The sequence below is a fragment of the Coffea arabica genome, chromosome 9c (assembly GCF_036785885.1).
Source record: "Coffea arabica cultivar ET-39 chromosome 9c, Coffea Arabica ET-39 HiFi, whole genome shotgun sequence".
NCBI lineage: Eukaryota > Viridiplantae > Streptophyta > Magnoliopsida > Gentianales > Rubiaceae > Coffea > Coffea arabica.
The window spans coordinates 32,810,646-32,823,321 of NC_092326.1; the positions used below are offsets into that span (position 1 = coordinate 32,810,646).

The 12,676-nt window shown below is 41.1% G+C and overlaps 1 protein-coding gene across 1 annotated transcript; it reads left to right on the plus strand.

Annotated features, from left to right (window-relative positions):
* Positions 1–1,192: 1,192 nt before the first annotated feature.
* On the plus strand, positions 1,193–3,211 carry LOC113707666 (7-deoxyloganetic acid glucosyltransferase-like). The gene is made up of 2 exons (XM_027229948.2): positions 1,193–1,745; positions 2,091–3,211. Exons 1-2 carry the CDS (start codon positions 1,226–1,228, stop codon positions 3,047–3,049), a joined length of 1,479 nt encoding a protein of 492 aa, XP_027085749.2. The 5' UTR covers positions 1,193–1,225; the 3' UTR covers positions 3,050–3,211.
* The last annotated feature ends 9,465 nt before the right edge of the window (positions 3,212–12,676 follow it).

A 12,676-nucleotide genomic window follows, 5' to 3' on the forward strand; every position in this document is an offset into this window, starting at 1 on the left:
GCACAATCTTCTGTTGTAGCTCACAAATGTTATCCTGTTCTAGATCAATATTTGCCTGAGAATCCTATGAAAAAAATAAATAGTTTGGAAGACATTAGTTCCTAATTAATTGATCAGTTACTTCTATTTATCCAAATAAAAGGGACTCTTCGATCTATAAGTCAAAGAGATCTCAAAAATCAAAATAAGACAACTTATCAAAATTGCAACTATTGAAAATTTTAAGTTTCTTTGGCTTATATGAATCAATTGAATTAACAGCAAAATCAAGATAGAGCTCTCTAGAAATTTCAAAGTTCTTCTTGCACAATACGTAGGATAAAAAACTGTCGGGACTTATGAACTTCAATTACCTTTAAAAGTAAGGAGAAAAACTCAAAAAGGCAATAGTCTACCTTTAGTTTAGATCAAAGGCTAAATAAATAACTTTTTAAATTTTTGACAAATAGAAATGTATAAGAAAATGATTCACATTCATCACCCTTTGGCTTCCACTTAAACTTGTGGCATCAAAAATTGCATAAACCGGAAAAAACATCTTTGTATATAATAAAAAAAACCCTTAAAATAATAGAAATTCTCTAAAGCCTACAACTGTAAGAATAAAAAAAAAGGTTGAAAGTTGAAACCCCTTTAAATTGTTATGAGCATATATAAAATTTCTCAAAAAAGAAAAAGCTGCTAAATTCAATTAATGAAACCTATATTTTAATTCTTACCATTTGCAATCATTGACAAAAAGAGATCTAGGATATAACGTAGTTAAGCAATGACTCACCCTAATGCCAAAATTCTTCATTTAAGATAAGGTAGGTAATCAAAATTAATACTCTGAAAACAACTACAATCCTTGTCCCATTGAAAGTATCATATTTTTCATTTTTGAATATTTCAAAATATTTGTCATCTTACCGAAGGCAAAGTTACTTTTGATCTCTTTTTCCAAAGTTATTCCCACATTTATTTATATTAAATTCAAATTTGAAATTGAATTTTTGAGGGTAATTGAAAACAAATCTACTAAAATAACCATCAAACCACTATTTTTAAAAAGTTAGAATTTGGGAATGTGACAAACAATTTATGATGGAGGGTGTAGTTTATATTTGTTATATACATATGGCAAAAGCAAAAGAATACAATAAATAATTCCTTCTTCAGTTGATTAGCCACTACCAGTACTAGTGGAAGGAAACTAGAAAGCTGCAGGTTCATCAAACAACCAATGGATCAAGTGCAGCAGCTCCGTCCTCATGTACTCATCTTCCCTTTCCCAGCACAGGGACACGTGAATTCCATGCTCAAGCTAGCCGAGCTTCTATGCCTTGCCGGCATCAATATCACCTTCCTAGTCTCCAACAACATCCACAATCGTCTCCTTCGTCACACCAATGTTGTATCACGGTTTAGCAAGTATCCCGGATTTCATTTGGATCACTATCCTGATGCATATGATGAAAGCAAGGTACATATAGCCCAGGAGATCATGGATTTGTGTACTGCTCTTCAGTCAGTAGTAAAGCCATTTCTCAAAGAATTATTGTCCAAAGATCCGGCACATGGTACCAGGAAGGATAGGCCGCCGTTCTCATGTATCATTGTAGATGGGTTCTTGAGTTTGGCCCTTGATGTTGCTGAGGAAATTGGCTTGCCCTTAATTTGTTTTCGAACAATTAGCGCTGGTGCCTTTTGGACTTACTTTTGCATCCCTCGATTGGTTGAAGCAGGCGAATTACCCTTTCCAGGTATGTAACTTACTCTACTCAAAAGGATTAGTCTTTAACAAGTAATCAAGGAACACTCTCTATATATTTGCACATAATTAAGATCATATTTATTGTCATAGAGAATGGTTTTGCACTTTGATAAATGTTATGAAAATAAAATGTATAGATGAATAATTATTTGGAAGTTACCTATAAATTATTGGGTGCATGCCATATCTACGTATTTGACACATAAGCACATGTAAGATTTTATACTCAATTAATTAGGTGGTGCAAAAAATAAGAAAATTGAAGACATCCTTTTTAGTTGTATTACTTTGTCTTTTATTTCCACATAAGCTAATATCTATTTTTTCTTTTCAGGAGATGAGATGAATTTGCCAATAGAAAATGTAAAGGGCATGGAAGGATTTCTAAGGCGTTGTGATCTACCAAGTTTCTTACGTGTTGGTGACCTGACTAATCCAGATTTTAATTTGTTATTGAAAGAAGCCCTACAAACACCCCGAGCCAAAGGGCTCATACTCAATACGTTTGAAGACCTAGAAGGGTGTATACTTTCTCATTTTCGAACTCACTGTCGGAATTTATACACTATTGGACCACTCCATGCACATTTAAGGGCTAGACTGCAACTCCAGGAAGCAAATTCAAATAACTCTAATTCGAACAGCTTGTGGGAAGAAGATAAAAGCTGCATAAAGTGGCTTGACAATCAGCCACCAAAATCGGTGCTTTATGTGAGTTTTGGAAGCATTGCTATAATCACAAGAGAAACACTCCTGGAGTTTTGGCATGGTATAGTGAATAGCGGGGTAAGATTCTTATGGGTCATCCGTCCAAACTCAGTCAATGTGGGGCTCGGAGATGATGTACTAGATTCTACAAAGTCAAAGTCAAAGTCAACTCCTGAAATGGAGCTGGAGGAAGCTACCAAGGAAAGGGGCTGTATGGTAGGATGGGCTCCACAAGAAGATGTGTTGGCTCACCCTGCAATTGGTGGATTTTTGACACATAGTGGATGGAATTCAACTTTGGAAAGTATAGCGGAAGGAGTGCCAATGATTTGTTGGCCATGTTTTGCTGACCAACAACCAAATAGTAGGTTTGTGGGGGAGATTTGGAAAATAGGGTTGGACATGAAGGATACTTGTGATAGAGTAATTGTGGAGAAAATGGTCAGGGATCTGATGGTGGAAAGAAAGGATGAATTCTTGCATAGAGCTGATGAGATGGCCAAATTGGCAAGAAAGAGCATTGAAGAGGGTGGATCCTCTTTTTGCAACTTGGTTCGTTTGATTGATGACATAGTTAAGGGCTAACATTAATAACAAGTCATTGCATAGAGCATGCAGTAGAAAATTTGAGGGCTAGCGATACATAGTTGTATGTTTGAATCTTTTTCCTGTTTTATTTGACAGACGCCAATTTTTACTCTTTCTTTTTTTATGTATATGTTAGAAGATGATCTTTCTTTAGAATAATTCAACATAGGAACAAATTTGGTGAAACTTTGGATGGAGACGTTTCATAATGCAACTTTTTAGGCTGCTTAAGTAAAGAAAGTTAAGGCACATAATTTCCTTCAATGTTGAACAATAATTGGTGTACCGAACCAGAACCATGGTACAACTGGACGAGGAAAAGGTGCAAAGAGTGCTTGATATTTCATTATATATTAGGGATAATGTATATCATTGTAACAGAGTTCGTTATCAGTTTGAATTGGTAAATAGATATCTAGCTGATTAGGCTTTATCCTTAGCTGTATTTGTATTCAAATAGGATCAGTAGCTATCGGTAGCGATATCCGCGGTTTGGGCTGTATGTATATATCCTTGACGAATGCGTAAGAAACAGGGATGAAAACTTCTTCCGCTGAAACCTTTTCATGGTATCAGAGCAAGAACCTTCTGTCAACTGAAAAAAGCATGGAAGGAGATGGAAAGAAAATAGTGTCGCCATACACCTTGTATGCCAATGATAATCCTGGAAATATAATCACCCAAGTACAGTTGAAGGAGGATAATTATGATGAATGGGCTAGAGCAATCCAAACTGCTCTCAGAGCCTAGAAGAAATTCGGATTCATTGATGGAACCAAAGCACAACCAGATGAAGATTCCAATGAATTAGAAGACTGGTGGACAGTGAATTCCATGCTTATTTCGTGGATGATGAATACGATTGAGCCAACGGTGCGATCTACTTTGACACACAGGGAGATTGCAAAGAACTTGTGGGAAGACATTAAAGAATGTTTCTCAGTGACTGATGGTGCATGAGTGCAGCAACTGAAGACAGAATTAGCAAATTGCAAACAGCAAGGACTCTCCCTTATGAGTTACTATGCTAAATTGAAGCGACTGTGGGAAGAACTGGCGAATTATGATGCAATCTCTACGTGCAAGTGTGGGGGTTGTACGTGTAATGTGGCAACTGAAATAACAAAGAAACGAGAAGAAGAAAAACTTCATCAATTTCTGATGGGGTTAGACGATGCATATAGAACAGTGAGATCAAACATTTTGAGCACAACTCCATTGCCTGGTGTGAGCAAGGCGTATTCCTTGATGTGCCAAGAAGAAGGGGTTCGAAATATCTCCAGGGAAAAAGAGATTAACAATGAAGCGGCTAGCTTTGTGGTTCAGGCCAAAACAGGAATCAAGGATAGAAGTGCCGTTTGTAAATAATGCAATCGCGAAGGGCATGATGCTGAGGGATGTTTTCAGCTGATTGGATATCCCGATTGGTGGGGTGATCGACCTAAAATGTCTGGTTCGGGTCGAGGAAGATAGACTGGAGGAAGAGGACGTGGCAAGATGTCAGGAAAAGGACGAAATGGGGCACGAGTTAATGCAGCTCAAGTAATTGAAGAATCCACTGCTGCAACAAAGGATTTTGCTACTCCTAAAGGACTGACAAATGAACAATGGGCAGCAGTTGTGAGTTTGTTGAACGCTTGCAACTCAGAATCAGGGAGTAATGAGAAGATGACTGGTAAGGAAAACTTTATCTGGATAATTGATTCTGGCGCTACACAACATATGACAGGAAATTCGAGCTGTCTATCTAGCTTGAACCAGATATTAGGTTGTCCCATTGGCTTGCCTAATGGAGAACAGGTGCTGGCATTGCAAAAAGGGTCGATTCGGATGGGACAAAATATTCAATTAGACAATGTTCTTCATGCTCCGGAATTACATTGCAATTTAATCTCAGTATCACAATTGGTTGATGACTCAAAATGTAATGTGCTGTTCACCGATAAACTTTGTTTGATACAGGACCGCACTTCGAGGATGGTGATTGGAGCGGGTGAACGATGCAAGGGGCTTTATTACTTCAAGAAGGAGACGCCAGTCCAAGCACTTCAAACTCGGATGTTGGATTCATGTGATCTTTGGCATCGGAGAATGGGGCACCCGTCTTCAAAGGTCGTAGGTTTAATTTCTGGGGTTAAGATTCAGTTAGGTTCAAATGAAACTTGTGATGCTTGTTTTAAAGCTAAGCAAACGAGAGAAGTATTTTGTTCTAGTGATAGTAGAGCTAGTGAAACATTTGAATTGATTCATTGTGACTTGTGGGGACCATATAGAGTCTCTAGTTCTTGTAATGCATCTTATTTTCTTACGATTGTTGATGATTTTTCGAGATGTGTGTGGATATATTTGATGATAGATAAAACTGAAGTTGGACATATTTTGCCAAATTTTGTTGCTATGGTTCAACGACAATTTGTTAAGAATGTTAAGATAGTTCGTAGTGATAATGGCAGTGAGTTCGTCAGTTTGAAGGGATATTTCTCTGCTAAAGGGATAATCCATCAAACTTCATGTGTGGGAACGCCCCAACAGAATGGACGAGTGGAAAGAAAGCATCAACATATACTGAATGTGGCTAGAGCTTTACGATTTCAAGCCAACTTACCAATCAGATTTTGGGGAGAATGTGTGTTAACTGCTGGATATCTGATTAATCATACCCCTTCTCAATTACTAGGAGGAAAAACACCTTATGAAATGCTATATGGTCACTTGCCTGATTATCGGTCAATTCGTGCATTTGGTTGCTTGTGTTATGCACAGAGTTTGAATCATACGAAGGATAAATTTGCTCCTCGAAGCCGGAAGTGTATCTTTGTGGGTTATCCGTTTGGACAGAAAGGTTGGCGGTTGTATGATTTAGAAACAAGAAAGTATTTTGTGTCTCGGGATGTTGTATTTTGTGAAGATGAGTTTCCATGTGCAGTTGACCACACACCTGATCATGTTCGAACCTGTACGGATAATTCAATAGATGATTACCTTGAAGAAGAGATAGTAGGTCAGACAAGAGACAAGGAAAAGGAGCAGCCTGCTCATGTTCATGAAACTCATGAGCGTTTAGATTGTGTGCCGAATGACAATGCCAACGTAAGGCAGGGAGGTGTAACAATTGAACCTCGAATGGAGAACGTAGAGACAGTAGAAGGTGTGACAGCACTTGGTCGTGGCCTTCGTTCCAAGAAAGTCTCTACACGGCTGAAGGATTGTGTGACTTATGCAGTTCAAAGTGCAAGCCCCTCTGCAAGTTCAGCCAATCCATCATCATTCTCAGGTACGTCTTATGACTTAGCTCAATATGTTGATTACACAAAGTTCTCACCAGGTCATCCAGCTTTCTTGGCAGCCATCACAACCAATTTTGAGCCAAGATTTTATCATCAAGCGGTTAAAGATGTCCGATGGAGAGAAGCTATGCAAAAAGAGATTGATGCACTCAAACAAAATGGCACATGGACTCTTGTTGACTTACCACCAGGGAAGAAAGCAATAGGAAGCAAATAGGTGTACAAAATTAAGTATAATTCTGATGGGACCATTGAACGATACAAGGCACGATTGGTAATCCTTGGCAACAACCAAGTTGAAGGGATCGACTAAAATGAAACCTTTGCACCAATAGCAAAAATGGTTACGGTCCGCACATTTCTCTCTGTGGCAGCAGCTATAGGATGGGGACTTCATCAAATGGATGTTTATAATGCCTTTCTCCATGGAGACTTAGCCGAAGAGGTTTACATGAAGCTACCTCCTGGATTTCACACTGACCAACCCGGGAAGGTGTGTCGCTTGAGAAGGTCCCTTTACGGTTTACGACAAGCACCGCGTTGTTGGTTTGCAAAATTGGCTGAAGCTCTAAAACGGTATGGTTTTCTTCAGTCACAGTCTGATTATTCCTTGTTTACTTTGATACGAGATGGGATCCAGTTGGCTGTGTTAGTGTACGTGGATGACCTTATTATAGCTGGAAACAAAACGCATTTGATCAATGCATTCAAATCATACTTGCGCAAGTGTTTTCACATGAAAGATTTAGGTGTTTTGAAGTATTTTTTGGGCGTTGAAGTAGCTCGAAATGCTGACGGAATTTTCTTGTGTCAACGGAAATATGCTTTAGATATCATTAATGAAGCAGGATTGTTGGGTGCTAAACCTTCGAAGTTTCCTATGGAGCAAAATCATTCTCTCGCTTTAGCCAAAGGTGATTTGCTGCAGGATCCTGATCAATACCGAAGGCTGATAGGACGTTTGATTTACTTAAGCTTAACTCGGCCTGAGCTGTCCTATGGTGTGCATATTTTGGCACAATTTATGCACCAGCCACGGAAAGAGCATTGGGAGGCAGCCTTGCGCATAGTCCGATACTTGAAAGGTAGTCCAGGACAACGCATTTTACTCAAAGCTGATTGCAATCTTGAACTGAAAGCTTATTGCGATTCGGATTGGGGAGGTTGTCCGTTAACTCGGAGATCACTTACAGGTTATTTCATCTTTCTTGGGACCTCTCCGATTTCATGGAAGACCAAGAAACAACATACGGTTTCTCGCTCTTTTACTGAAGCGGAATATAGCTCCTTGGCTGCCACGGTCTGTGAATTGAAATGGCTAAATGGTTTGTTATTGTCTTTGGGAGTGCATCATGATCAATCTGCTAGAGTATTTTGTGATAGCCAAGCTGCGATGCATATAACTGCCAATCCTGTCTTTCATGAACGCACCAAACACATCGAAGTTGATTGCCATTTTGTTCGTGATGAAATACAGAAAGGTATGATCAAAACGGTTTATGTTCGAAGTCATGACCAGTTAGCAGACATTCTAACCAAAGCTTTGGGTCGAGATCAGTTTGAGTTTCTTCTTCGCAAATTGGGCGTTCGTGATCCTCACGCTCCAACTTGAGGGGGGTATTAGGGATAATGTATATCATTGTAACAGAGTTCGTTATCAGTTTGAATTGGTAAATAGATATCTAGCTGATTAGGCTTTATCCTTAGCTGTATTTGTATTCAAATAGGATCAGTAGCTATCGGTAGCGATATCCGCGGTTTGGGCTGTATGTATATATCCTTGACGAATGCGTAAGAAACAGGGATGAAAACTTCTTCCGCTGAAACCTTTTAATTATACAACTCAAATTATGAAATTCTCAATCACATTTTGCTCTTTATATATATATTTTTTGCTCAACAATTACATAGTATCCATTGACTTCAAATGAAATCATAAAGAATCTGTCAACCTACTCACTTAAGATGCCGCAATTGAATTTGGAAGTCATTTTCTGCGACAACTCAAGTCTTATACTCCTGAGTTCAGAAATAGTTCATGTTGCATAAAGTAGGCAAACCAATTTGTGCTATTTCCTTTGAAACAACTGTTCTCTCTTGCATGGCAGCTGAAACTTTGATGAAAGTGTCTTTTCTCCAGATAAAGAATATGTGTAACTTTTTTTTTCCAGAAATGATAGAAATTTTATTTCTAATAAAAGGGTAGTACAATATATGAACAAGGGTTCAAACTTGGATTTTACAAAAGTATACTAAGACACCGAGGGTCTAGAAACTCATCTTCAAAGTGAATGTGCATTACTATCTTACTTAATCTATTACTGATTCTATTACCTTCAACAGGTAGACTATCAAATGAGCATCTCCTAAACATTGAGCTTGTGTCTCTTATGTCCTCTAGGTGTGCTGCTAGACGTATGTCTCTTGAAGCTTGACTTTTTATCAGTTGTAACACTTGAGAGCATGATGTTTGAATCGTAATGTACAGCCAGCCTTGTGCCATTATCTTGTATAGAGCCAGTTGTAAAGCCAAAAAATGATCCAACGTAACTGATCCAATGCTTCTCTCCTTCAAAACTCAAGCTGCACATATCTGGCTTTGTGTGTTTTGTGCTGTGATGCCAATGCCCATATTCTGACCATCGATATGTTGCCCCACTTCTACTAAAATGATCAGCATGTTGTCACTTTCCTCCACCATTTCCTCTTGTACTTCTGTTATATCTGTTTCTGAGATGCTCAGCTGCTGCTCTATCTGTTGGGATTGTTGGTATTCCTCCCACTCTTTTACTACTTTTCTAATTACTGCCATTGGATGCTTGACTTTGTCTTCAAACTCTGCTTCGTTCCTGGCTTTCCAGATCTGCCAAAGAATTTCCACTATCAACGCTATATGCTCCATGCCATCCTTTCGGATCTTCACATCCATTAGCATACTCCACCACCTCCTAAAGTCACCTGTATATTCCTTCAGACCATCCCACTGTAATGGAGCCATTTGCCATATCAGTCTTGCCTTGCTGCAGTGGAAGAAAATGTGTTCTATTGTCTCACTATTTTCTCCGCACGTTTTGCATATCAGGTCACCTTTCCCTGTTTTTCTAAAAATGGCTTCCCTTCCTGGTAATGTTTGGTGTAAGCTGTTCCATAGAAACAACTTTTTCTTGTGCTTAATCTTTTTTTTTTTTTTGAACTATAAGAAATTCTTTGTCTTTCTCCTTCCAAAATACAATTAATGGTTGATTATACATGTATTTCTGAACTTTTTTTTTTTTTGTAAAAGATAATTTTTATTAATCAAAGCCTGAAAACAAAGCCCAGGTTACTGCAAAGGCCTTAACCCCTAAAAGAAAAACGGAAGTTACAAAAGCTCTACAGATCCAAAGCCAAAAGCCCCCTAGTACGAGTCGGCAACTGTGAGCCCTTAGAGAAAATAACTCGAGTGCCTGACACGGCCCCATATGCTGCTAGCGAATCCGCCACCGTATTCCCTCCCGGTAGCAATGACAGAACTGGTGAGAACTTGGCTCACCCAGCCGAATAGCACGAACAATTGGCCGAATCCCAGCGGCGACTCCCCATTCCCTCCTTAAACAATTAATCAAAACCAGACAATCAGACTCAACGATTAAACGGGAGACCCCTACTTGTCGCCCCATTTGAAGCCCCAAGAGGAGAGTACGAGCCTTCGCCTGCAAAGAGTCCACACAGCCAAAGGAATCCGCAAAAGCTACAATAAGCCTCCCGCACGAATCCCTAATCACCCCACCGCCCCCGCTACCACGATCCGTGGCACAACTATCAATGTTTAACTTAAAGTAGCCCGCCGGAGGGAAAGCCCACCTGACCGCCGTTGCAGTTAAAGCCCTCCGAACCACAGTCAGGGCCTCAAGAAGGTCCTCCCATTGACAAGGCACCATAATACCCGAAAAATGGGTTCTGATTAGCATTCTCACCTCATGTACGATAAGAGCCCGAACCTGCGAGCCAGCAATCTTGCGACCCTCGAATCTGGACATATTCCTAGCCCACCATAGAAATCATAATATCAGAATTGGGAGAATACGCATTAACCAGCGTAGCGTCTTTCCTTTCACGGGGAACAACCACCAAGTGGCGCACCGGGATCTAACCGTGGCAGCCGATGTCGATATTCCAAGGGAATACTCAAAGAACACCCATGTCTCAGTGGCTAACTGCCCAGTTGAGAAAACATGTTCAATCGTCTCTAATTGGGCAAGCACACAGCAGTGACATTTAGAGGGACCATGAATTTGAAATTTTTCGAGCACGTCGTCCATCGGCAGTTGGTCATTCACTAAACGCCACATAAAGAAAGACAATTTATATGGGATGGAGGACTGCCAAAAGAAGGAGAAGGCCCAGGAGCAAGCCCTAGCCGGGCGAACAAGTTGATATGCCGACCTAGTAGAGAAAACCCCTGAAGGATCCCGTAACCAAACTAGGGTATCTGGATCCGAGCCGAAACAGAAGAAGGATCCCTGGGCCGCGTCCCCTATCACTGCGGGCATCGATGCCAAAGCTGGATAGTCCCATCTTTCTTCTCGTAAAAACTCCGAAACCCTCGCATCCGACGCCTTATCAGGAAACCTCCACGCCAAAGGGCCTAGCCCACTCCAGTTATCTTACCAGAAAGCCAGCTCCCCTCTCAAGAGATCCCACTTCAACCAATGCTCCATGGTTGCATGGATGCCAAGCATACGTTTGCAAGTAGCAGACAATTGACAGAAAAGGGACCTTGATTCGGATGCAGGGGCCCAAAATATCTAGCCCTCATGAACTGCGCCCAGAGAGATTGGCCATGTCTAAACATCCACCAAAGTTTACAGGAGAAAGCCTCCACAATCGCCTGAAATGACCGGAAACCAACCCCTCCTTCCTCCATCGGAAAACATAATTTCTCCCACTTCGCCCAGTGCTGCTTAGCTCCAAACTCCGATTCTCTCCAAAAGAACCGCGCCAACATCCGCTCCAGATCGGAGATCACCCCCCTTGGGGGTTCTAAAACTGCCACAATATGAATAGGCATGGACGACAATACATGCTTAATCAGTAGAGTCCGAGCACTCATAGATAACCACCGACCATGCCAGGAGGCAATCCGTTGAGAAACTTTAGTCAACAAGTCAGAAAATAAAGCTTTCACTCGTCTCCCCCCCAAACAATAGGCATCCCAAGTACATCACCGGTAAATATCTAGGACAGAACCCAGTGACTTGTACAATTATCCTCCCGCGAGCCACCGAAGTTTTCTTGCCAACCAAAAAACAGCTCTTCGCCACGTTCACTAGCTGCCCTGACACCTCCTGGTAACCCTGTAGTACCTCCCTGACACACTCCAAGGACCGATTCCCACCATTGCAGAAGACGATTATGTCATCAGCATAGGCAAGATGTGTTAGCGGCGGAGAGTCCCGCGACACCAAGAACGGGACAAACCTCGAGTGTCCAGGTAGCTCATTCAAGCACCTAGACAAAACCTCTGCCGCAATAATAAATAGTGCTGGGGATAAAGGGTCCCCTTGACTCAAACCACGAGAGGAGTGGAAGAATCCGCAGGGCTTCCCATTAACCAAAACCGAAAAATGACACGACAAGATTAGCCTCCAAACCATGTCAAGCCATTGCTCCCCAAATCCAAAACGTCTCATAACTTGGATTAGAAAATTCCATGATACCCGGTCATATGCCTTGGCCATGTCCAGTTTGAGGGCAACATTAGATCCCCGCACCTTCTTCCCTAAAGCCGAGCACATCTCTAAAGCCAGTAAAATATTATCCGAAATTTGTCGACCCTTTACAAAGTCACTCTGTTGCGGCGAAATTATCTTCGGCAGCACACTTTTCAAGCACCTCGCTAACAGCTTGGAAATGATTTTATTGACAAAATTGCACAAGCTAATTGGGCGAAAATCTGAGAAAGAGGACGCCCCAGGAACCTTAGGGATCAAAGCCAACCATGTAGACGTGTATCCCCAGGGCAGCTCCGCTCCTGCAAAAAAATCACAAACCGCCCTGACAATATCCCCCTTCACTATCTCCCAACAAGTCATGAAAAAAGACCCCTTGAAGCCATCTGGACCCGGACTACTCTTACCATCCATCTGGAAAATGACTGACCTGATTTCCTTCTCCGTGGGAAATCGTTGAAGGCTCACGTTATCCTGTTCCGTAATAATCGACGGGATCACATTTAGCAGAGAGGGGTCCACCTGCACCTGGTCGGCTGTGACAAAATGCCCTCAAAAAATGCAACCGCCAAGTCCTCAATCCTGCTGGCCTCCTCCGTCCAAACCCCATTACCATCTTTCATCCG